We start from the raw sequence: 23,541 nt of genomic DNA, 5'->3' as shown, positions 1-23,541 counted from the left end.
CCATGGTTCCGTGTCATCTGCCATGAAGGCGATCTAATGCAAGATAAATGGTTCTATTAAAACATGGTATTGCCGCCTCTAATTCGTTGCAATACTGCAGTGCACAATGGCGTCGTTTACTTCCAAACCCGATGATTTTCCTAAAATTCTCAAAGGAAGGCGTGTTCTGCTGACGACAGAGTCACTGGGACCTGTTAATGGGGTTAGTCGGACGACGTTGAGCTTGGTGGAGTATCTCCGGCGCAACGGTGTCGATCTGGCTGTGGTCGCACCGCAGTATCAAGGCTTCCGCTACCAGGCACAGGACGCAGCAGATTGCCGGATACCGGGATATCCTCTGCCATACAATCCAGACCTGACGATAGTGTACCCCTTTCGCTTGGACACTGTCTACAAGCAAACCTTCCAGCCAGATATCCTTTACGTCGCAAGCCCAGCGTCTCTAGGCTTCCAGATCTTGCTGCAGACCCGTCAACTTCGAAAACCATCGACAGTGTTGCTTAACTACCAAACAGACCTCTCAGCATACAGTGAAATAATATTTCCGGCACCTCTGGACAGATTCGCGGTTTGGCTCTTGGCCACAGTGCAAGGGTTCCTGTTCAGCCATCCAGCTGTACACACCATCTTCTATCCTTGTTCGGCTGTATTGAACTACTTGAAAGATGCCGGCGCTCCTGTCGAGCGCACCGTTCGACTGGGACGTGGCGTTGATACCTCGTTGTTTAACCCCACACACCGTGACAATGCATATCGAAGGGAGATTGCCCCGAAAGGAGAGATTATTCTCGTCTGCGTGTGTCGCCTTGCTCCAGAGAAAGGATTCGAGTTCCTAGCAGAAGCGACAATTAGGCTAGCTGAACAAAAGATCCCATTTAAGCTGCTGATCGTCGGCGGCAATCGCAACCCGGTCGTTGAAGCCCGAATCCACCGTCTCTTCGACGCGGTCAGAGAACATGTCATCTTCACGGGGTTCTTGACCGGACAACCTCTGGCTCATGCATACGCCTCAGGTGATATATTCCTCCATTGCTCGATCACCGAAACCTTTGGACTAGTTGTGCTGGAGGCAATGGCCAGCGGGCTACCCGTTATCGCCAGAGACCAAGGCGGCCCGTCAGATATTGTCCAACATCAAAAGACGGGATACCTGGTTCCTCCAAACGACATACGCAATTTTGTTGGCTTAGTACGAGACGTTTCCATCAATAGCCATTTACGGTCTGCCCTTTCTACGTCTGCTCGGAGGTATGCAGAAGAGACAACGTGGGAGAAGATCAACAACCGAGTGGCCTGGCAGATGGCCAACGCATTTGAGCAGCGTTCTGCAGAGGAAAGTCTGGGTGGTTCTGATGAACCTGTCGTGGCTAATTTCATGTTGCCAATTCTGGAGAAACTGCGCCTTACTCTCGCTGTTGGACTTGTGTACTTCATGTGGTTGATTGCTGTGGTTCCTTTGATTATTCATGGACAGCGGATTGTCCCTAGAGCGTTGGAATTGGTGCATAGTATGCCGGTCGTTGGGAGGTGTATTCGGTATCGCTCTAGGTGATGTACGTATAGAGGTTATAGAATCGATTTTATATTACTTTATCCTTTTATGTCAATGTTGGTAGATGGTATTGCCAAGTCATATATCAGGGGTCCAAGTTCCATGGTGAAACTCACTCCTTCCACCTATTTTTGGATCCACACTCGCCAGAGACACGTTCCGGGATATTGCCGAACCAGCGAACCCACACCCAGATCATCTAATACCAAACGAATAAGCACTAGAGAGAGTGAACTAAGGGATGTTCCAGATTAGAGCGCTCAATCCAAGGTTAAAGAGCCCCTGGACCTGGCGTTTAATTTTCGATCGGCATGATTTCATAACCCTAATTTTGAGATCCGAATATCTACCAGGCTGGTTTTTGAGTCAGCGGGGCCGTTTCAATGTTCCCTTCTTAATGAGACCAGACAAATCAAATTGTATAGGTCGAATATTGCGAATGCCAAAGGTTAGGTTAGGCTCTTAGGGACTGCTGGAAATGGTAGGCACGTCCCATTTTGTGGACTACCTACACGGAATGGACGGATCATGGACGTGGTTATATATATCAGAGTTTATGCCCTTGACTCGAGAAAATTGAGTAGAAACCCTGCCACTTTTTAAGGTCATTCTGTTTCTGATATCGCATGATTGACATTCAAAGTAAGTATCATTCGAAGCTTTACTACTATGCACGTTACCTAACATTATCCTAAAGATGCGTCGAGCTGGTCTTGCTTCATTCGTACTGCAGTCACTAGTCCTCCACACGAACGCTGTTCCGAGTACCCAGTCAGATACATATGTGTCTCGAGTGGATGCGCGCGGTTTTGGAGACGCATCATTCGACTACATTGTTGTCGGTGGCGGCACTGGTGGAAATGTCATTGCCACTCGACTGGCGCAGAAGTCATTGAAGGTTGCCCTGGTTGAGGCTGGTGGATTGTATCAATTGGAATCAGTCGCTGCGGTTCCTGCGGCGGACGTTCTTCCTGTCGGATCGGATCCCAATACCAAAGCTCTCCATGACTGGGGGTTTGTGGCAGAGAAAGTTGCCGGGGCTAATGGGCGATCGATCCATTATGCGCGGGGGAAATGCTTGGGTGGCTCGTATGCATTTGTCTTCTACGAAGGGTTTGCCGAAGTTAACTGATTGGAACTGTACAGATCCGCCATGAATTTTATGATTTACCAACGGTCAGCCAGTTCTAAGATGAGAATGTCCGACTCGAGCTAATGCAATATCAGACCGACGCGCGAATCGATGGAACAATGGGCCACGGCTGTCAATGATAGCAGCTACACCTTCGACCAGGTTCTACCATACTACAAGAAAAGTGTACACTTCACACCACCAAACACAAAGACGCGCTTCGCAAATGCGACGACCGGTTTCGATGCAGCCGCGTATGACGCCCAAGGCGGTCCTCTGGAAGTATCGTACGCCAACTATGCGATGCCCTTTTCAACCTGGATGAGCCGCGGGATGGAGGCGATTGGGATCAACGAGACCCAGGAATTCAATCATGGGACTTTAATGGGTGCGCAGTATTGCGCTTCGACGATAAGCCCGAAAGACCAGCTCCGGAGCAGCTCCCAGGCTTCGTTCCTGGCATCCATCAAAGCGCCCTCCCTAACTACGTACTCGAATACCCTGGCTAAGAAGGTGCTCTTTGACAAGAACAAAAAGGCCACTGGAGTTCGGGTTAAAGGCCCGCTGGGAAACACCTTCACCCTGAACGCAAAGAAAGAAGTGATCATTTCTGCAGGCGCTTTCCAGTCCCCGCAGCTCTTGATGGTCTCTGGAATCGGACCGAGAGATACTCTAGAGCAACACCATATTGAGGTACTTGCTGATCGACCAGGTGTTGGGCGGAATATGTGGGATCATCCATTCTTTGCACCTTCATACCGGGTTACTGTGGATACTTTCACTAAGATCGCGACGAATTTGCTAAATCTCGTCAAAGACTTTTTGAATTCCTCCATCATGAAAACAGGACCTCTGACGAACCCGGTTGCGGATTATTTGGCGTGGGAGAAGATCCCTGATAGCCTGCGGTCCCAGTTCACTAGCCAGACGCTGAAGGACTTGGCCACTTTTACAAGTGATTGGCCGGAAGCTGAGGTATTCTGATCTATTGCTGCGTCTAGACTTTTGGTATTTGCTAACATTCTTGATACAGTATATCTCCGGCGCAGGCTACATGGGCACGGTCTCCAACCTCCTCACAGACCAACCCAAAGACGGGTACCAATACGCTTCCATGCTGGGTGTGCTCATCACCCCGACATCGCGAGGCAATATCACACTAAAATCAGCCGATACTTCCGACCTACCCATCATCAATCCCAACTGGCTCGATACGAAGTCCGATCAGGAAGTCGCAGTGGCCATGTTCAAGCGTATCCGCCAGGCATTCCAGAGCGAAGCCATGGCCCCCGCTGTCATAGGAGAGGAGTATCATCCCGGGAAACGGGTGCAAACTGACGAACAGATCCTGGAATATATTAAAGACAATGTGATGACGCTCTGGCATGCCGCTTGTACCTGTAAGATGGGCACTTCTGATGATGAAATGGCGGTGGTTGATAGCCAGGCCCGGGTGTATGGCGTTGAGGGGGTTCGGGTTGTGGATGCCAGTGCTTTTCCATTCCTCCCTCCGGGACATCCTCAGTCGTCTGTTTGTAAGTTTTGGTATTATTGGTATGGGCTGGATAATGGCTAATGGGTTACAGATATGTTGGCGGAGAAGATCTCCGATCTTATCATTAATGGATCGAGTTGATTCTATGAGATGGCTTGTCAATATTCTAATTGTTATTAATTTTCTTCATAATATATGGTTATACAGCATTCATGTCATTATATCCCATGCTTGCCAGCGAAGGTAGTGAAAATTGTGTTTCCATTTTCTAGACATTCATTCTCCGAGAACAGTCATGGCAAAGATATCTTTGGAGATTGGATTTTGCAATGTCTATAGTATTGTTATAAAATGGCGCAATATCTGACGCAGTTCTAGTCAGCGATGCGTCATAATATCGATCGCTTTAAAGCAATAATCATACCATTTGCCTTTAATTCAACGCTGCTTCTGAAACGTACGATTTCGCGTCTATCGACGTTGCATTCTATCTAACGTTGCACCACCGAGATAGATGCGCATAATACAGCAAAGCCACTCGGATATCCACATTTGCTAGAAAGATTCGAGTACGAGTCGATAGCCCTCCGCAGTTCAGGCTGTACACTCCAGTCTCGAATCCAGGAAGTGGATCCAGCCGAAGTAATATTTAGGAGAAAGAGTGGCTAATTCCCATTCATGGTATTTCAAGCGACTTAACGGAGTAACTCTAGGTACCAGTGCCGGGAAGAAAACCAAGGCTCTAACATGTCAACGCGTCTACTCGGGCCATGAACATGGTTCCTGGGTGGTGGCAGTGCTCCTTAGCAACGAGCTACCTCCGTAAGCGAACATTGACGGGTCGAGCCGAGGAATATCTGAATCAGTTTGTCGTGTCGATCAAACACACTCATCTGATCGATAGGCGTGAATTTTCTGCCGCTAACGCCGAAGGTCAAACTTCAATCTTTGCTGCCTAATGGAGAGTCTCGAATGAACGGGACGAGAGGATGGACAAGCTTTGTTAGACTCGGACACTGCGGAACCCATTCACGGAGTCCGCGTGGCCCGTCGTTCGGTACCTTTTCTCTTTTGGTGGATCTGGACGTTGGAATACCTCGGTGAGGATGAACCATTGGGTCTTTCCGAGGGGTTTGATAGGGTAATCGGTGGAAGATGCCCTAAGTAGAAAAAAAAAGGGAAGAAAAAAAAAAAAAAAAAAAAAAAAAACGGGAAAAATGGAGGCCAGTGTCAGGTCAAAGACTTTCAATGGCTATAAATACTTCCAAACCAAGAAAAGAGCAATACCTCTCCAATCAGATTGAGGCTAGTCGCTCCACTCGGACTCGGAAGTTGCAGAGACCAACCAATGGAGATGGAAACCGGCCCTCCTCATGCATCGAAAGAGGTGGAAGATTGGGAAACATGCATAAGTCGGTGATACCAATCGAATCTACTTAAAGTCGTGGATCGACTGAGAGGCTTTCCTTTGACCTCTACTCGGATCCGCATCCCATCGCGAACTCACCATCGGTCCATAAATTGTATATACTGACGACGAAATTATGTGCTGACAACTCCAGTTCACTTATTCACCCCAAAGGACGCCTTTACTCCGTGTTACACCCTCTACTTTCCATATCCGACACATCCGACCATCATGGCGATTCCAACCGCCGGTGTCATCGTCATCGTCATTGTCGCCTGTCTGGCCGTCACGTCGCTGGGCGCTGCCATGTGGAAACAAGTCTATCCCACCGACCATTCGGCGCATCGATACAATTATTCTCGTGAACAGGAGCTATATATGCGGTCGGTGCGATTGAAAAATGTGGGGGGTCTTCGACAAGAGTCGCGCACGAAGGAACCCACGCCGAGGGATCTCGAATCGGCTGTTTGTACGTGGCTTGCTTTTACTATGCAAAACCCCTTCCATTGCGAGCGTCTGGGCTAATGGTCTTTGGTTGTGATTTAGATACCGAAGATGGCTCCTCGCGGTTTTGAGTCGCTTTGACAGTCGCCCTGTGTCCACTGTCATGGTGGAATGTATTATGTGAATATGATTATCGCTTCTGTTGCGGCGTTGGCTGGCGTTGATTTGGATATATCCTGGGCTTGAAGATCTGCAAAACTCCTTTCTTTCTTTGTTTTTTTCTCGTTGTACACTTATGGAGCTCTTTATCGGGAGGGCACTATTTGCTCTGATATAGAGCACCTTGCCATGATGCAACATGTATTTGGCTGTCCCATCGATCTCGACATGATAAAACTAGTTGGGAATCACAGATATTACCAGAACATTTGTCTTGGGAAATGAATAGACCTGGGCGAAACAGCTTTTGCATGCCATCTGATCGCCCTGGTAGATATATCCGGAAACGATAAACTTTATGTGCCAGATTTTGTCAGCCAAGTTTCAACGCGATGGATATGTTTTCAAAAACCCATAATTCTGTACAGTCTCACCACCCTCTAATTCCCAGCTCCAATGCTCATAACGATACTCATGCCGAGGGCGTTTTAAATGTGATGTAACACGAAGCGCACAATTTGTGGTTAAGCACGCCCCACAAGGTTCCCAAGGCGTCATGGGTCCATACTCATAGCTCAACTCATCCTCCTCGGTCGGAGAGAGGTGAAGTAACCGCCACACGTCAGGTCTCGAGATATATGCAGGGTCGCCCCAGGTATACGGACCTGAACCTGCATCATCAATAAAGCTTTGAGGGGCGCCAGTCCAAGGAAAGGCAATTGAGTCAAGAGGCGGCCTGCCTCTCCTTACCTTTTCAAGAAGTTTATGACCTATACCGCTCACGGCTGCTCAAATCCAAAGTGCAGCCACACTTGGCCGGCGAATGGCCCCGAGCAAAGTGGAAGGACGCCCGCCTACACAATCGGCAAGAGAATCTGTGTAACGCATAATGGCACTACTTCCTTGCATCTCAATAAGCTGGGCAGAAAGTATATAACACCAACCAATTGCAAGGATCCCTAGATAATTAGGACCTGTGGCATTCTCGGCCGTCATACCGATCCATTGGCTGAAGACTTTTCCACAAAAGCTATATGGAATAGTACTCGCGGTACCGATTTGCACCAAGGCAGGTTTCGTCCTTTCCTTTTTAACCGCCTCGCAGTCCGAGTTTCCTATCAGTCTCCATGTGGAGGACGCTTCTGAGCAAAGCGCGAAGATTGCGGTAGTACCCAAAGGGCGCACAAATTGTGCTTTCAACCGGCACGGAAATCTTGGGATCTTGTGAAGGGCATGCTGGGGATTTGCAAATTCTGGCACCAAGCCATGGTCCAAATAGGCATAAGCGACTGATGCGATGTGATACCAGTATGCTCGGCTCTTTTCCAGCGCAGTCTCCTCTTGCTCTTTGGATGGCTGGAGGACGTCGTTGTTTCCAACGATCTGTCATTGCTGACTTAGCATGTGGGTACATAGTAATAGTACTGATTTCTGTACTTTACACCTTGTGGAGCTGCGACATAGCGGAGACAATGACAGCGTCAGGTACAGAGCTGTCTTTCAAGGGATGGGAGTGAAAATATAAAATTTAGAACCCTAATGTGGGGAACAAGCCTTCTCTCAATAACAACAACAACAACAACAACAACAACAACAACAACAACAACACAAGCACTACTAATATCCTCTATTCTATATACACGTTGTAATGTATCATATGATGTCGAATTATAAAGCTTACATGAAATTAACTAGTTCTGAGGTTATCATTATCTAATATTAATAGTAGAATGCTTCCCCCTCAATCTTGGCAAAAATGCAGACGCTAATCGATAAAGACGGCAAGATAGAGACACTCCTTACTCATACTAGACAAGCATCATCTTTTAACCGAACGCTAATCCCTGCTGGTCGATTTCGACTGGTTCTCGTCACAAACGCCAGCGATGGCGTGCTTCCACGAACGAAAAATAAAGTAGTCTCCTAGGATTCTAAACCACAACCAGCTGCAAAGATATGCAGAAAAACGAGGAACGTGCTCAACATATGTAAACAGCACTTGGCAACATTGTTTATGTATCATGTCGTATCCGATTGAAAAGGCAACCCCCACCACCGACTCTCCGCAAGAGACGTCGGATGTGGAAAGATGCAAGTCAAACGAAAAGAACTCAGAACAGTCTCAACAGCCTACCGCAGAGAGACAAAAATGGTACCAATGGTTTGCGCCGACAGATACTCCAGCCGAGCGCCGTCTGATTCTCAAGCTGGACGGCCTGATCATCGTCTTCCTCTTTCTGGCCCATTGGGCGAAGGTGCTGGATTCGTCGGCGACGAGCACTGCCTATGTGAGCGGTATGAAAGAGGATCTAAAGCTGTATGGGAATCAGCTTAATTATCTCAATACGGTGTATATGTAGGTTTGCTCAGAGATGGCAGGCAGTGGATGACATTTCTAACTTGCTATGCAGGGTTGGATTCATCACGATGCAGATTCCTCTGACATTGGCGGTTAGTTTTATATTGACCATGAGTGGGTATGTACAAATGCTAACATGACAGCTTAGATGACCCGCTGCCCGGTGAACTATTTCCTCCCGGCTGCAGATCTATTGTGGGGTGTTTTTACTCTGGCACAATACAAGGCCAGCACCGTGACCCAGCTTTATGCACTGCGATTCTTCGTCGGAGCCCTTGGTGGTTTCTTTTTTCCTGCTGTTCAATGGTATCTGGGCAGTTGGTATAAGAGGTCTGAGCTTGCGCGTCGTGGAGCGATCTTCTTCATTGCTAGCCAGGTGGGCAGTATGAGCTCGGGTTATATTCAAGCCGGTGCCTATGCACGACTGGATGGTCGGTATGGGATTGAAGGATGGAGATGGCTATACATCATCTGTAAGCCTTATTCCCCCAACTTCACCACCGCTGTACTAACAGAGATCCATAGGCTTTGCCTGTACTATTCCCATCGCCTTCCTCGGTCTGTGCCTACTTCCCAGTACGCCAGACCGATGCAACTCACGTTATCTCACCCAGGATGAGATTCGCTTAGCACAAGAGCGCATGGCCGCCGAACACCGCGAGCCCCGTCAACCATTTACTATTCCCAGAATCATCACCATTCTCAAAGGGTGGCGCATTTGGATCCTCGTCGGGTTCGCCTTCTTCTTCTCTCAAGCTGACGGGGTCTCCTCGAATAGCGGCCTGTCCCTCTGGCTCAAAGCAGAGAATTATTCCGTCGAATCCATCAACACCATCACCACCGTGTCGCCAGCCGTCACTATTGTCGCCTCGATTGTGTGCGGCGTGATATCCGATATCTACGACGCCAAGGTCTCGTTGATCGCTATCACTGCGCTTCTTAATATCTTTGCCTGCCTGGTGCTTGCGATATGGAACGTTCCGGTAGGGCTGAAATTCTTCGCCTTCTTTCTGTCAGGCACGGCGGACGGTATTGCGGCCATCATCTATGCGTGGGCGAACGAGATCTGTGCGCGCAGTGCAGAGGAGCGGGCCTTGGTTATTAGTGCCATGAATACTATTGGGAATACGTTTGGCGCTTGGATTCCGCTTTTGTAAGTGACATTAACATGAGTGTGTAGGTGATTATTTATGCTGACTTTGGTTGACAGTGTATGGAAGACGGTTGATGCGCCTCGATATTTAATTGGGTATAACTGGAATCTGGCACTGGATGTCTGCATGTTGATCATGCTGTTCGTGCTACGGTATTTCTGGGTGAGGGAGCAAAGGAGGGATAGGGCATGAAGTCGAAATGAACATGCTCTTACCACTGTATGATGATATACGAACAACTCTGTCTATAAGCTGGATACTTTTAGCCCGTGATACCTCTAAATTCCATCTTGGTATGGCAGTCAGTATATTATATTCCACGCGATATAATAGCATCATGGTGTCCGAAATGCTTCATAAACCGTCCGCGGATCACTCGATGCTCACGCTCTCCGACAGCAATCGGCCACAGCACCCTGGCAGCACCATCTTCAAATCCAATCGGGCAGCCATCTGCCCGCTGACACTCTGGTGCGGCACTCATATAACCTGGATCCACTGTATTCATAGCGACATGCCGCTTCCACGCCGCTTCACTCTCCGTCTCTGTGATCATATTCAGCGCCGCCTTGGACATATTCGTGTGAACATGGTGACCAGCTTTGCTCGCAGACTTGGTCCTGCTCTCCAGGATTCCCTCCCGCGAGGACACATTCACAATGTATCCCAAAGGCCGAGACGACTTCCCCGTGGCGCCCATTCGGGGCAAAAGCTCCCGACATAGAATCAGCGGCACGAAGGCATTCACAGCCTGCGCGCTAATCACATCCTCATACGGGATCTGGTCCAGACGCTGAGTCCACGACGACTTTGAGTCATCCTCCGCCATTCCATCCGGACCCAGACCCTTCTGCACCATTCCATGACCTTCCACAGACTCTGGCTCCGCGCTCCCTGCGATCTGCAAGCGGACCCGATCCTCAATACCCCCCCAAGCACTGCCCACTCCACCCCGAAGCTTGGGCACATACCGCTCCCCATAATCCGGAATCAGCCCAAGCTCCCCAACTTCTCCTTCCAACTGCTCCTCCCGCACAATGGCCCTCGTCTCAGAGCGCACAGGATCCGTCAGCGTCTGCGCCGCATTATTAATCAGAATATCCAGCGCCTTGCCAGCAGTCTCCCTGCCATCCCCCTCCCAATCATCCAGTAACCGCTTCACAACCTCCACAAGCCGAAACGCATCTCTGGCCGTGCGAAAGTCCGCCCCCACTACCCTCAGTCGCGACGAAAAGGCCCCAAAATCCACCTCCCTCGCATACCGCACCACCGCGTCCCGCGGATAGCGCGATGACACGATCACGCTGGCTCCACAGCGGAGCAGCCGCAGCGCAGTTTCATAACCGAGGTTGATTCTCCCGCCCGTAACCAGGGCCGTCTTCCCTGCTAAATCTAGATTCGGGGGCTGTGAGATCGCCGACGAAGCCAGGTTAAAGGACCCACACGGTCGACACAATGACGGGTATATATCGTGCGCTTCGTCAGTCCTGATCTCGAAATGACACATGTAGCAATTCCGCTTCGGTCTGCGGGACTTGTAACTGGCTTTTGAGCCCAGTTGGCTATCCTTATGGGCCGTGTGAAGGTGATTCACGGCGCGGAGACCATCTTCGAATGCCAGTTGCGTTTTCACGGAGGCGATCACGTCCGGGAATGGACTTGTGCCGGTTAGCATTGAGATGGAGGGGTATTTTTGGAGATATTCAAGCACGCGAAGTGCGGATTTGAAGTCTTTGGTTGTGGGGATTATCCCTGTTCCTTTTTCGGTGGCTTCGGCTGTCCAGGTTCTGATGGAGGACATCTGGTTTACGGAGGCTTTGATTCCGCTGATGATGCCCTGGCATTGGAGTATGCGGATTGGGGCTGGGATGGTGGTATCTGGGATTAGGTGTTTGGAGATTGCGTCCAGGAGCTCACAAGGTTGGGTTGGGAGGTGCATGGCTAGGGGACTGGGGAGGTGATTCTCCTGGCAGAGGAGTTGGTCGCGGCGTAGACATGCTGCGATTGTGGCTGGGGGTTGGGTTTGGACGAATTGCGTGTAGTCTTCTTCTTCTGTTTGGGACATCTTGTTAGGAGGATACAGAGAAATAAATGTTATGCAGCGGTCGGGGCGTAGTGCAGACTATATAATAGTACTTATACTAGGGAAATGAGGCTGGACAAGTGAAAAGCGATGTGGGGGAATGTGGATCGTCATTCATGAGTCACTCCTTTCGGCCCCAATACTTAGGGCTATCTCGTATCTACTAGTAACTATGACCATATATATAGGAAGTATACCCACCACCTCAACTGTCCCATATTCAATTCCCCCAAATCAATAGTTAAACCTACTCCAACTACCAAAATGTCCCTAAACAACGTCATCACCTCCCTCTCCACCCTCCCGAGAGAACTAGCCCATCAAATACTCAACGACATCCGCATCTGGGACATCCTCCGTCTCATCATCCACAACAATGCCCACATCAACACCGACATCCTCACCCACCCAACACTCGGCCGCCTTGTCCACCACGATCTAAAAATCCTAGACGAAATCCGCCCAGTAGCAGACCTCTATCGCACCGTCTGCGCAGACCACGGCCTCACCGCAGCACCTCTGACATCTCCCCTAGCCCTAAACACCCAAACTTATAAGTCAGACTACCAGGAAATCATAAATTACATGCACTGCCGCCTCAGGGATGAATTGTATCTAGAGCCCTGGAAACGGGAGGTCCTGGCTCATTACGCCCCTCTCCCCGCTGTCTGGGACTCATCTACCATCGATGGCATGGTAGCACGCTGGAATGCCATCCAAAACGCACAGGAGAAACTCAACAAGCGAAAAGCGAGTCAGCTTCACAAAGCAGCGGATCTACTCGAGGCTAATCCCGAGATCTTGAAGAAAATGATCGACCCCAGTCAAACGCCGAGGAAGAATATCCCGCATATTTTGCAGCGGCTAAGGGGCACTGAGAAACAGATTTTACGGCAGTCGTTGCTTCGAGGGGGTGCGTTGAGGGGGATGTCGTGGTTTGCGTATGGGCATTTTCCGGTGGTGCCGTTTGATCAGGCTTTGGGGGTTGTTTTGCGGGGGCTGGAGGGTTTGGGGGTTGAATTTGGGCTGGGGGAGGATGGCGCTGATTCGAGGACGTCGAGGAAGGAGACTAGGGACTTGGGGGAGGTCGGAGGGTCAGTTACGGTTGTGGTTGAGGGGTTGAATTTCGTGTATGATGGTCAGGATGGGGGTCGGTTGCCGAGGATAGATATGGAGGAGGGTGGGGGGTCTTGGTATTTCATTCCTAGGGGTCCGGCGGATGCGTTGCTTTATACCAAGGATGGCATGGAGGGGCAGTATGAGGCTCATGATGAGAGGGAGATTGCCTGGTTGGAGGCTTTTGTGGAGGTATACCGGTATTTTGAGGGCCAAGGGTGAGATCTGGCTAGAAGATGGTAAACGTGGCTTTGTTTTGAGTTGCAACAAAAGAAGAGCTCATTATGATTAATTGGAGGTTAAATGAGTAATAAGGGTCTTTAAAACAGTGAACAATCTACGGGATAAACTGAAGGATATTACTATTATTGCCTTTACTTGATGATGTGGAGTATACCCTGTGTATTCAATGAATAGACTCACATATTTTGTCATAATAAGGAGCTGTACTTCGAGCCGGTGCCAATGGCCGCAGCCCCCCATTCATACTGCTAAGTCTAACACGATTACCCATACTGATAGAAGCAACAGTGGGGAATATTTCCACTAGGCAAACACCAGGCAGGGTCTTGCATGGACACGTGATCCAATCGTCCAATGACAACCTACTGAAAGAGCCTCAAGGAAGCTCTGTGCACATCTCCCCTCTCTCTAGGCGCATTACTAGACTTATCACTGCGATATATGTGTTAAGGAAGGTGGAGAGCTCTGACTCATTGAGGCTCATATAGACAACCAACATAACTATTGGTCTCTGATTTGTCCATTGCTCAGGCAACTACTTAGTAGTAGCGAGCCTAGGCAGGGACCTTCTGCATGCTACCGTTTTCCACACAATGACTGAGTCATTGTACACCATTAGGAGGGATATGTGACAAAGCATCTGGGGTACTCCTTTCCTTTGTAGCTAGTAGCTCATCACCTACTTAAATGGCAGGTGCCCTCCCTATGTTTAGCTTTTTAGAGAGCACGGCTACCCACCACTTCTCAGAGCCAGATGTACATCCTATACGACACAGAACACGAATCTAACGATAGCGATAGCGAAATGTCGTCATTTTCAGAAGAGGAAGCAACATGCGAGAGAGGAGCTCCGACGACCTCAGGTCAGTCCTTTAACTGTTAAGCAGCACTAGAAAGTGCGAGACTAATACTCTATAAGACCCAAACTCTCAGCCCGTGAAGTATGCCCCCACCGGTTCCATCTCCGAGGTCCATAACCTCTACGAGTCAAAGCCGGACAAAAGGGGTCGCACAACGTGGACGAAGGAATACCCTGATGACCTCACCGTCCCGGTCGAGAATACTGAATCCGGCCAATACGCACTCCTGGTGCGAAATGTGAAGTGTTACGACGGCCGTAAACCCCTGCAGATTCACTCCATCGTCGTTCAGAGTGAATTACTGAAGGAGTTTCTAGTCAGGGTCTTCATGGACTACCCCGGCCTGACGATGACGTTGAAGCGGGTTGAGTTCAAGCCACCATTCATGCCGTTTGTCCACCGGTGGGAGGAATTCCAGAAGGCCAGGGACGAAGTCAAAGACCCCATGACCAAGTCCGTAGTCGACCTACTCTATAACATTCTAGAAGAAGAGCTTCGTGAGACTATTACCCGCAGGAAGGACCTGATTCTCAATGGCGTTGTCACTCACGATATGCTTTGGGCGATCTTTGAACCGGGAGTCAATGTTTATTGTATTCATGGCGATCATGAACGTGTCCTCCAGTCATTGTCGGCCTCGACCAACTGTGAAGGAGTATTTGTTGTGTCCGCTAAGTACGTTGACTATGATGGAAATGGCTTTGGATATAGGAAGCAAGGCCAATGCATCCCCCCTTTCCAAGGGACAGTGCCAATCACTTCCCTACCCGTTTTCCCTCTACATTTCCACCCAAATGCAGGCGGCGTACGGGACAATCTCATTTCCAGGGGAAGATTGTGGGAGGAACACAGCGGATATCACTACAAGCAGTACGAAGGACCTGGGTTCACCAAATTCATGGGACAGACCATGCAGCTCAACGTCAAGAGCCGAATCATTATTGACGGCGAGGCCTTCAATACTTTCAACCCCAACGACTCCACCAGAATTGATGGCTGCACCAAAACTCTCAGCGATGAGCAACGGCTTCTGGCGACTCCCATTCTGCGTGGGTACTCGCTAAAGGATAAAAGATGGCTCGAATTCTATCTCGAAGGGGTAAGGGATATTGTCTGGGACTCACAGGCTTTCGACTCGCTGGTCCTTCCGGCAGAGCAGCAGCGACTGAAAGGTCTGATTCTGGCCATCGCAAAGGCACAGTCGAAGCAGATGGATACCTTTGACGACATAGTGCAGGGCAAGGGTCGGGGCGTCATCATACAGCTGAGTGGCCCTCCCGGAGTAGGAAAGACGCTCACGGCTGAAAGTGTAGCGGAGGTGATGCGGGTTCCTTTGTATGTTTTGAGTGCGGGAGACCTAGGCACATCCCCTGGGAATGTCGAAAAGGCACTGAAGGATATCCTTCGCATGGTCCCTAAGTGGGGTGCAGTTCTTCTGCTCGACGAGGCGGATGTGTTCATGGAGACGCGTAATTCCAAGGATCTGGAGCGGAATGAGTTGGTTTCAATCTTCTTGCGACTGTTGGAATATTATGAGGTAAGATCCCTGATGAACATTAACATTTGAAGAGTGAAGCTGACTGTTTGGGCAGGGTATTTTGTTCCTCACGACCAATCGTGCCGAAAGCATTGATCCGGCTTTCGAGTCGCGTATTCATGTGTCGGTTCGGTACCCTGACCTCGATGCCAAGTCACGGCGCCAGATCTGGACACAATTCCTGGGCGCGAATGGCGGGTTCTCGTCGGAACAGCTGGACTATCTTGCCCAGGTGAAGCTAAATGGTCGACAGATCAAGAACGTGCTGAAGACGGCGCATCTTCTGGCGCGCGAGCAGGATCATGAGATTGGATATGATCATGTTCGGACGGTTTTGGACTTGCGGGCACCAAGTAATGCGAATTTGATGGATGAGACTGATTAACTCAGGCCACCCTTGGGTGCAATCCAGAGATTCCAATAACACAAGGAATCCTATTTTGTGAATTAATATCTCTAATGCAAGTATATTGCTAACATTTCCGTGTTCTAACTCTTTCGTGTTATCTATGCCCGTGCGAGGAGTATTGCTTGACTTATGGTTGTATCGCTTCCTTGGTTCGTCAAAGAAGGGCTGGTCCGAGTGTTTTGGTCGCGGTTGATGTTTGCTCCACCTCAGACCGATATACCACAATGTTGGCGATGGTATCCTTTTTGCTCGAGCCATGGACTGCGTAAGAGTAGTCATGGATTAAAGGCAGTCCTGAGGCCATTACGCCACTAATATCGTGCTCATCATGATGAACACGTCTCGACCACTATTAGCTCTGCACCCTTGTCCCACAAAAAAGTCTCATTTCTCTCCGTCGGTGCACACCGTGTGTTGACCATACTCGCTTTCGACTACTACAATACATCAAAGCGACTATAACTCTTGTTTTTGGAAAGGCCTTTGGAACTACAAGAGCCAGGACGATGACCAGGCCGAACCCCACAGACCAGGGTCATCCCCTGGATCTGTATAAGAGCGACGACGTGGTTGTGGAAGCCTACACAGACCTTCAAACAGTCATCACATTCATCAAGGAGTACTTTGAATCCTTTCTGAGTGGCGACGAACAGTACATGGCGATCACACAAGTGTCGGACGATAACCTTCTGGAATTCAACAAATGGCGAGCATGCACTCGACCCCGTACATTCCTAGTCCGAACATTTCCCAATCATAACACTCTGGTCATCAAATTCAAATCGCCACTATGCGAGCAAGTCAGCGAAGCCATGTACCAAAGGTTCTACATTCGTAAATACCAACAGCATCACGGACTCACTTCGGATATACTTTCTCACGCCGGCCCGACGATATACACTCTGCAAAACGGACTGCAGCTCGAAGCAGAACAAGCTTATATCCCCCTTGCAAGCCGAGCACCCGATAACTACCCGTCCCTCGTCATGGAATTCGGAGATATGGCTTCCATTGGTGCGCTCCGAGTCGATGCGCAATTATGGCTGGAGAATACTTCCGGTCGTACAAAATTCGTCCTGGTAGTCGCCTTTGATATTGAGAAGATCGTGTTCGAGTGCTGGGAATATAGAGATGGTGAAGTAGAGTGTATACACGAGGTCAGTGTGGACTATCAAAGTGGGAGGGTTCGACATGCCCCCTTGATGATCCCGTTAGCCTCGATTCTGGATGAAATGCCTGACCTTCCGGGTATCACGGAGGATGCGACGATTGCGTTTTCGGATGAGGACCTTGTCAGTTTAATGCGGGAGACTGTTTACAGTGAGGCGTCGTGAAGAAGCTATGTTCTCTTTGCTGGCTGTTTTTGGCTTCTTTTCCGTTCTGTGAGCGGGTGTCTTGGCGGGGGGGGGGGGGGTGGGGGGGTGATTGAGCGAGGACTGAACTTGCTTGGAGATATACTTGTTTCTGTCTTTCGTTTTGGTATTTTTGTGGTCGCGAAGCTTAGGGTTACAAGGTTCGAGCGCTCGTGTAGAAACGCAAGCTGGCTATCCAAAATATATTACTCTATTACCTCCACAGTAGCAATGGGCTTGCTATAACACTGATAAGAGATATTGTATCGAGCCTTTAATCACCGAGGGAAAGACATACGGATAGCCAGCCTTGGTCTGATACACGCCACGCAACAGGTCCGACCGTCAAGGTATGTTGTTCCTCGGACATGGTAGTATCTAAAAGAGAGGCACCGATTGGCCGAGCAGGCATTGAACACTCACAGAAGATGTTGCTCGACAGTAAAAGATGTCCGAAATGAATCCGAGGTCGGACATAAGCCATTACTAGCGGGGATCAGTGGGGGGTCAAGACCCTTATCAATCAGTTGGACGGTTATCAATCAGCTGTCGTTATCAATCAACCCAGGGTTTTGTTTTCAAATATGAGTCCACCAAGACAGAGAAGTGAGTCTCCGGATCCTGCCTCATCCGTGCTCGGAGATGTGCAAGAGCTTATCGCCGAGACATTGTTTGCTCTTGTATACCCTTCGGGCGACATGGATGTGAGTGAGATTTTGCGGTGCCTCTACCTGTCAACTAGAATTTCACCTTATAAATTACCTCTAGACATTTCAGGTAGTCGAATGGGATAATTTATTCCAACACTACCTTCCCTCCCTATTCAACAACACTGGGAATGGACACGAAGAGAAAACAGGCAGACGAAGAAGGTCGAAACATCGAGGAAGCCGACATGGATAATGTCGGAAATGGCACGCATGTGGCAACACGCGATCTGGAGAAAGTCTCTGGTAGTGCGGAAGCTGTTTGGGACGAGGCGTTCCTTGTCACCTTCGACCAGAATGAAGCCCAGAACCCCTTGAATTGGACCAAGAAGCGAAAATGGGGGGTCACCGCGGCCATCTCTGGCACGGGCTTTGTCCGCATCATGGTGTCGACAGTATGATGCATTCCAACATTGCACGAGACGTTCTGTACTGATGATATATTCACAGATGATGGCGCCGTCAATCGATACCATGGCCGAGGAGTTGGATACGTCCATTACCGAGTCCACCATGGCATTGTCGGTCTATCTTTTGGCAACAGCGTTTGGGCCACTCATCATCGGCCCTGTATCCGAAATCTATGGAAGAAAGTCGATTTTCCACATTACGAATATCTGGTTCCTAGTCTGGAATTTGGTCTGCGGCTTTGCCCACTCTAAGGGCCTGCTCATGGCCGCTCGTCTTCTCGCTGGATTTGGCGCGAGTGCAGTGTACAGTCTGGGGTACGGCGTGCTGGGAGACGTGTGGTCAGCGGAGCAGAGAGGACGGTCACTCAGTCTATATTTGCTCATTCCCCTAACAGGGTCTGCTGTCGGACCCATCGTCAGTGGTTTTATTGTTAAATATTCCACCTGGCGATGGATGTTCTGGTCGACCGCTATTCTCCAACTCACCCTCGACCTCTCCTCGCTTTTATTCCACGAGAGTTACGCACCACTTCTCCTCCGTCGCCGAGCTGAGGAATTGCGCAGTAACACGGGCGGTTCGCGTTACCACGCAGCGATCGAAATGCGCGAAGCAGGCCTTTCACCCCCGAGGAAGTTGAGTCGGAGCCTGTCCCGTCCCTTGCGTTTGCTGGCATTCCATCCAATCATTCAAATGCAGGCTATTCTGGAGGGCATTGATTACGGTCTACTTTACTTCGCCTTGAGTTCTTTTTCTGCTCTCCACGTCGCAGCGTACGGTGAATCGGTTGAAATATCCGGACTCCACTACATAGTCATCTGCATCGGCACGGTCTCGGGCTCTCAGCTCTGCGGCCCGCTCATGGATTATGCCTATCAGAGACTGAGCAGCAACACTGGCGAAACCCAAGTACCTGAGCTTCGCATACCACTTCTACTCCCCGGAGCTCTCATCACCCCCATCGGCTTTCTTCTCTATGGCTGGGCCGCGCAATATCACCTGATTTGGGTGGTCGTCGACGTCGGGGCAGCCTTGTTGTCCCTCGGTATGCAAATATTTGACACCACCCTGCATGCATATGTCATGGATTCCTACCCCGAGCACGTCAGTTCGGCATCGGCTGCAACGCAGGTGTTGCGGAGTCTGTTGGCTTTCGCGTTCCCATTATTCTCTAACAGTCTTTACGACTCCCTCGGATATGGGTTGGGGAACAGCCTGTTGGCGTTTTTATCGATTGGCATCGCGCTGCCCGCGACCGGCATCCTTTGGCGCTGGGGTGCCACACTGAGGGGGAGGCAGCAGTCCAGCTATTGAGACGATGCTTATCTGAATAGATAAGATGGCTACTTAGTCCACTATACTAAAGTGGGGTCCAAAGGTATGTGACCCCTCTACTTATAGGTACTCAATGGCTCTTACCGTCTACTATGGGCTGCGAGGTACCTATAAGTATAGGGGGTCACATACTTTTGGACCACCACTGTAGGGTCAACCTAAATCCATATGGGTTAGGTTATCATATAAGCACGAACCTCCTGGTAGCCTATAGCTAATCCATGAGGAATGGACCCAAGTGTTATCCTATGGTAGACCTATGATCAAAAAATGAGTCCGTCCATCTAAGTCACTCAGGTTTAGCAATAGTAGCCAGATTGACGAAGAAGATATGTAATGCCGGGAAAATACCAATCGAATAGCCTCCTACTGTTGGACTAGGTCTAATACGGTGAAAGAAAAAATGTCGGTCCCTCCAAGCCCCTGCATAGTGTTGAACAAAGGATTTGGAATGATTTCGGTATAGATTAAAAATTCGACCGAGGCAGTTGATTGAACGTGACATTTATGTAACCCTAAGGTTGATGTCACGGGAGCGGGAGATGGAGCTGACCCTTGGTTGATTGCCATAGTCTGTGCCCTAGCAATGTTACTTTTTTACTCCGTAGTGCCATGTGGTGTAACGCCTGTTGACCACTAAGGGCTTGGAAGTCTTATTTTGACGCGTTAAGCAGCCTTGGCAGACATAGGCACGATTAGGGTCCAGGAGATATTCCGCCTATCAATGGTGCATCCCTCAGCACCTTCTTTGTTCTTTAACTCCATGAGGGTTGATGAGACTCATGGTACGGGACAGACAGTGTCGTATTCGGAGAGTCAGAATGTCGCAGCAAGTCGAAGATCATCGTTACGTGGATCTGGAATCCATTTCAGTCCCTGACTCGTGCTTTCCCCCAATGTTCCTTTGTCTCTGTCCGTTGGCAACGCAGGATATCCCCTTGCAAGACTTCCCTTGTTCAACTGTCCCACTCGAAAGGCTTAAGCAACAGAGGCAAAGTTAAAACGTCCAAGCGACCTTGTTTACCCCAGAATCGCAACTGCGGGGAAGGGTCGAATTCCCCCATGATCAGAAATACGAGACTCTACTCGTAGACACGACGCCTTCCCGTCGAATCATAACCACGCCTCTTGTTTGGTGGCGTCCGCCACGCCGTGCAACTTGTGATTCTCTATCATCTGGCAAGGTAAAGATCTCCCAATCACTGTCCCAGCTCTGGCTTTATAATCCCTCCTCTCCAATCATGCCCGTCAGCCGACACGCAGTGTTACATTTGGTGTAAATTCACCAGTGACTCTGCGACAGCTGCCCAAAGCTCTATTCACTGCAGCCAGTCGGCATATTTAAACATACGGTGATTCCTGTCACTGTAGACTTTCTTCACGTGTTCTCTGCTTGATCCGACCTTGGCTGACCGAGTGTCAACAGCAACTGTCACCATGAAGAAAATCTACAATGTCTACTTTCTCTGTGGCTTTGCCACTCTTGGTGAGCATATCCATGTCTGGTTTAGATGCCGGAGAGCATGATCTGACCCTGTCGCAGGTGGTGGTTTGTTCGGTTTTGATATCTCGTCTATGAGTGGTAAGCAATTCTGGAGGTTTAGAATCAAAATATAAGCTCACCCTGTATAGGCGTTCTGGGTACTGCAGCGTATACCAACTATTTCCAAGTGGGTAGCGGTCAATATAAGCAGGTAAGCGATTCTGTCACTAGTTTTAACTGTGCTTTCTTTTAATTATTGGCAGGGCAGTATCACCTGTGCGATGCCTTTCGGCTCTCTCGTCGGTGCACTGTGCTCTAGCTTTATTGCCGATCGCTATTCGCGTGTCAGGGCGATCCAGTTCTCTTCCATTCTGTGGATCATTGGCTCAATGTATGTGAGAGCTGATTCTCGGCAGAAATAGACGGATTGCGCTAATTCCTCCTAGCTTTATGTGTGCATCGAACGGGATCCCTCTTTTAGTCGTCGGTCGTGTCATCGCAGGTGGTTGCGTCGGTATCGCATCTGCGATGGTCCCCGTCTATCAGGCCGAGATAGCACCAAAAGAAATTCGAGGACGAGTTATATCACTGCAACAATGGGCTATCACATGGGGTATCTTGATTCAATATTTTATTGTCGGTCTCCCGCTCTCGTCATGACCGTCATTCCTATACTGACAACCCTCTAGCAATATGGCGCGAGCAACATCGACGGCGGCCCAAACAACCCCACGCAGAGTACTGCTGCTTTCCGCATTCCTTGGGGTATTCAAATTGTACCCGGCGTCATTCTCTTCTTTGGCATGTTCCTCTTCCCTAAGTCTCCCCGTTGGCTCGCCAGCAAGGACCGTTGGGAGGAAGCTCTGCAGGTGTTATCGAAGCTACACGGTCAAGGAGACGTTAACCACCCCAAGGTCCTCGCCGAATATAAGGAAATCCAGGAAGCTCTGGCGTTAGAGCGGGAGCAATCAGCTACTGGTTTCCAGGAGCTCATCAAACCTCGCATTTTCAAGCGCGTCATCTTGGGTATGAGCTTGCAGATGTGGTCGCAACTGTGTGGAATGAACGTGATGATGTACTACATTGGTATGTTCGACGTATTCCAATAACCGCCTAGGGTAACGACCAAGACTGGCTTGACCGAGCTGAAGATGCTGACAACTACATAGTCTATATCATGCAGAGCACAGGCGCTGGATCGCCACTTCTAACCGCATCAATTCAATACATTCTTAACACGGCTCTGACCCTACCTGCCATTATCTACCTGGATAAATTTGGCCGACGGCCAGCAATCTTGATTGGATTCTTCCTCCAGGCTATTTTCCTTTACCTGGAGGGTGGACTGCAAGGAGGATTTGGGGCGCCCAACCCTCATACCGATCCCAAGCTCGATGCTATTTCGTGGACGGTGGCCGACCACCCCGCCGTGGGGAAGGCGATTATCGCATTGTCGTATCTGTTCGTGTGCTCCTTCGCGACGACCATCGGCCCGACTTCATGGACCTATCCCGCTGAGATCTATCCTGCGAAAGTCCGCGCTAAAGCAGTCTCGCTCGCTACGGCCTCGAACTGGATTTGGAACTGTCTCCTGGCCCTCTTCGTTCCACCGTTGCTCTGGTCGATCAATTGGAAGATGTACATGATTGTATGTTTTTCCCTGTTTTCTATCCCGAGATAATGTAGCCACTAACCTCTCCTGTGTCACAGTTCGCTGCCTTCAACACCGCAGCCTTCATCCACATGTTCCTAACGGCTCCCGAAACAAAAGGTTACACGCTGGAGGAGATGGACGATGTCTTTGACAGTGGACTTCCAGCATGGCGCAAGCTCGAGAGGAAGAGTCGTATGGAAGAGCTGGAGAAAGAGATCATCGAAGGAAATCTCAAGATTACTCCTGCACACGAGGCTACTGGCGTCTCTGCTACGCATGTGACCCCGGAGAAGCAAGTGTAATGATGAATTAGGAACCCTACTCACGTTATGATGAGAGATTAAATTGTTTGCCCTACCATGTCTTAGACTGACGTTCATATACTGAAGACTGAGCTGGACTGTGCGCTTTTTGTTGGTTTGTTGTCGTGATTGTGGTAATGTTTAGTTAGCCTGGTTTTGTGATACCAAATATTAGTGGGAATAGCTTTGCGCTGCTAAGTCAAGATTGATCTACGCATACAAAATAAAACCTCAGTAGATCGTTTGATGTAGACGCAGATGTAGATCGTGAGGATCTAGTAGCTTTCAGTATAGGAATTGTCATTTCGCAAAAAGATTAAGGCCCATCCCGATTTACTGAAGATTGCGG

At 49.5% G+C, this 23,541-nt stretch overlaps 12 protein-coding genes across 12 annotated transcripts; 10 read left to right on the top strand and 2 right to left on the bottom strand.

Moving 5' to 3' along the window:
• Window positions 1-106: 106 nt before the first annotated feature.
• On the top strand, window positions 107-1,552 carry F9C07_1006 (putative glycosyl transferase; the record flags this gene model as incomplete). Its single annotated transcript, XM_071507329.1, has 1 exon — window positions 107-1,552. The coding sequence occupies one exon, from the start codon at window positions 107-109 to the stop codon at window positions 1,550-1,552; it is 1,446 nt and encodes a 481-aa protein (XP_071365729.1).
• A 697-nt stretch (window positions 1,553-2,249) lies between these two features.
• F9C07_1005 (putative GMC oxidoreductase) lies at window positions 2,250-4,260 on the top strand (the record flags this gene model as incomplete). Its single annotated transcript, XM_041284143.2, has 4 exons — window positions 2,250-2,641; window positions 2,699-2,728; window positions 2,780-3,659; window positions 3,718-4,260. The coding sequence occupies 4 exons, from the start codon at window positions 2,250-2,252 to the stop codon at window positions 4,258-4,260; spliced, it is 1,845 nt and encodes a 614-aa protein (XP_041140943.2).
• Window positions 4,261-5,818: 1,558 nt separating this feature from the next.
• F9C07_2227831 (uncharacterized protein) lies at window positions 5,819-6,162 on the top strand (the record flags this gene model as incomplete). The annotated part of the gene is made up of 2 exons (XM_041284144.1): window positions 5,819-6,056; window positions 6,134-6,162. The coding sequence occupies 2 exons, from the start codon at window positions 5,819-5,821 to the stop codon at window positions 6,160-6,162; spliced, it is 267 nt and encodes an 88-aa protein (XP_041140944.1).
• Window positions 6,163-6,979: 817 nt separating this feature from the next.
• Window positions 6,980-7,652, bottom strand: F9C07_2101889 (uncharacterized protein; the record flags this gene model as incomplete). Its single annotated transcript, XM_071508934.1, has 2 exons — window positions 6,980-7,573; window positions 7,635-7,652. The coding sequence occupies 2 exons, from the start codon at window positions 7,650-7,652 to the stop codon at window positions 6,980-6,982; spliced, it is 612 nt and encodes a 203-aa protein (XP_071365728.1).
• Window positions 7,653-8,211: 559 nt separating this feature from the next.
• Window positions 8,212-9,895, top strand: F9C07_1003 (permease of the major facilitator superfamily; the record flags this gene model as incomplete). Its single annotated transcript, XM_041288466.1, has 5 exons — window positions 8,212-8,546; window positions 8,602-8,641; window positions 8,698-9,022; window positions 9,075-9,702; window positions 9,760-9,895. The coding sequence occupies 5 exons, from the start codon at window positions 8,212-8,214 to the stop codon at window positions 9,893-9,895; spliced, it is 1,464 nt and encodes a 487-aa protein (XP_041140945.1).
• A 118-nt stretch (window positions 9,896-10,013) lies between these two features.
• Window positions 10,014-11,768, bottom strand: F9C07_1002 (putative short-chain dehydrogenase; the record flags this gene model as incomplete). Its single annotated transcript, XM_041284162.1, has 1 exon — window positions 10,014-11,768. One exon carries the CDS (start codon window positions 11,766-11,768, stop codon window positions 10,014-10,016), a length of 1,755 nt encoding a protein of 584 aa, XP_041140946.1.
• A 282-nt stretch (window positions 11,769-12,050) lies between these two features.
• On the top strand, window positions 12,051-13,124 carry F9C07_1001 (uncharacterized protein; the record flags this gene model as incomplete). The annotated part of the gene is made up of 1 exon (XM_071507322.1): window positions 12,051-13,124. One exon carries the CDS (start codon window positions 12,051-12,053, stop codon window positions 13,122-13,124), a length of 1,074 nt encoding a protein of 357 aa, XP_071365727.1.
• A 753-nt stretch (window positions 13,125-13,877) lies between these two features.
• Window positions 13,878-17,373, top strand: F9C07_2279321 (AAA family ATPase). The gene is made up of 3 exons (XM_041288467.2): window positions 13,878-14,008; window positions 14,065-15,542; window positions 15,598-17,373. The coding sequence occupies exons 1-3, from the start codon at window positions 13,900-13,902 to the stop codon at window positions 15,925-15,927; spliced, it is 1,917 nt and encodes a 638-aa protein (XP_041140947.2). The 5' UTR covers window positions 13,878-13,899; the 3' UTR covers window positions 15,928-17,373.
• Window positions 16,458-17,285, top strand: F9C07_999 (uncharacterized protein; the record flags this gene model as incomplete). The annotated part of the gene is made up of 1 exon (XM_041284156.1): window positions 16,458-17,285. The coding sequence occupies one exon, from the start codon at window positions 16,458-16,460 to the stop codon at window positions 17,283-17,285; it is 828 nt and encodes a 275-aa protein (XP_041140948.1).
• Window positions 17,374-18,141: 768 nt separating the features above from the next.
• F9C07_998 (uncharacterized protein) lies at window positions 18,142-18,411 on the top strand (the record flags this gene model as incomplete). Its single annotated transcript, XM_041284163.2, has 1 exon — window positions 18,142-18,411. One exon carries the CDS (start codon window positions 18,142-18,144, stop codon window positions 18,409-18,411), a length of 270 nt encoding a protein of 89 aa, XP_041140949.2.
• A 49-nt stretch (window positions 18,412-18,460) lies between these two features.
• On the top strand, window positions 18,461-19,732 carry mfs2 (putative efflux pump antibiotic resistance protein; the record flags this gene model as incomplete). The annotated part of the gene is made up of 1 exon (XM_071511969.1): window positions 18,461-19,732. The coding sequence occupies one exon, from the start codon at window positions 18,461-18,463 to the stop codon at window positions 19,730-19,732; it is 1,272 nt and encodes a 423-aa protein (XP_071365726.1).
• Window positions 19,733-21,035: 1,303 nt separating this feature from the next.
• On the top strand, window positions 21,036-23,516 carry mfs1 (putative high-affinity hexose transporter). The gene is made up of 8 exons (XM_041288468.2): window positions 21,036-21,239; window positions 21,297-21,335; window positions 21,386-21,447; window positions 21,500-21,627; window positions 21,683-21,872; window positions 21,926-22,322; window positions 22,406-22,884; window positions 22,947-23,516. Exons 1-8 carry the CDS (start codon window positions 21,191-21,193, stop codon window positions 23,190-23,192), a joined length of 1,590 nt encoding a protein of 529 aa, XP_041140950.1. The 5' UTR covers window positions 21,036-21,190; the 3' UTR covers window positions 23,193-23,516.
• The last annotated feature ends 25 nt before the right edge of the window (window positions 23,517-23,541 follow it).

Source organism: Aspergillus flavus, chromosome 1, assembly GCF_009017415.1.
Source record: "Aspergillus flavus chromosome 1, complete sequence".
In the NCBI taxonomy this organism is placed as follows: domain Eukaryota; kingdom Fungi; phylum Ascomycota; class Eurotiomycetes; order Eurotiales; family Aspergillaceae; genus Aspergillus; species Aspergillus flavus.
The sequence above is the reverse complement of the archived record's forward strand: the minus strand, read 5'-3'. Positions and strand labels throughout refer to the sequence as shown.

Excerpts from the sequence above, each read along its gene's own strand:
- F9C07_2279321 (XM_041288467.2), top strand. The coding sequence starts at position 13,900 with ATGTACATCCTATACGACACAGAACACGAATCTAACGATAGCGATAGC. Across the intron at positions 14,009-14,064 it reads AGGAGCTCCGACGACCTCAG|ACCCAAACTCTCAGCCCGTG; the intron begins GTCAGTCCTTTA and ends ATACTCTATAAG. Across the intron at positions 15,543-15,597 it reads GACTGTTGGAATATTATGAG|GGTATTTTGTTCCTCACGAC; the intron begins GTAAGATCCCTG and ends CTGTTTGGGCAG.
- mfs1 (XM_041288468.2), top strand. The coding sequence starts at position 21,191 with ATGAAGAAAATCTACAATGTCTACTTTCTCTGTGGCTTTGCCACTCTT. Across the intron at positions 22,323-22,405 it reads CGTGATGATGTACTACATTG|TCTATATCATGCAGAGCACA; the intron begins GTATGTTCGACG and ends ACAACTACATAG. Across the intron at positions 22,885-22,946 it reads ATTGGAAGATGTACATGATT|TTCGCTGCCTTCAACACCGC; the intron begins GTATGTTTTTCC and ends CCTGTGTCACAG.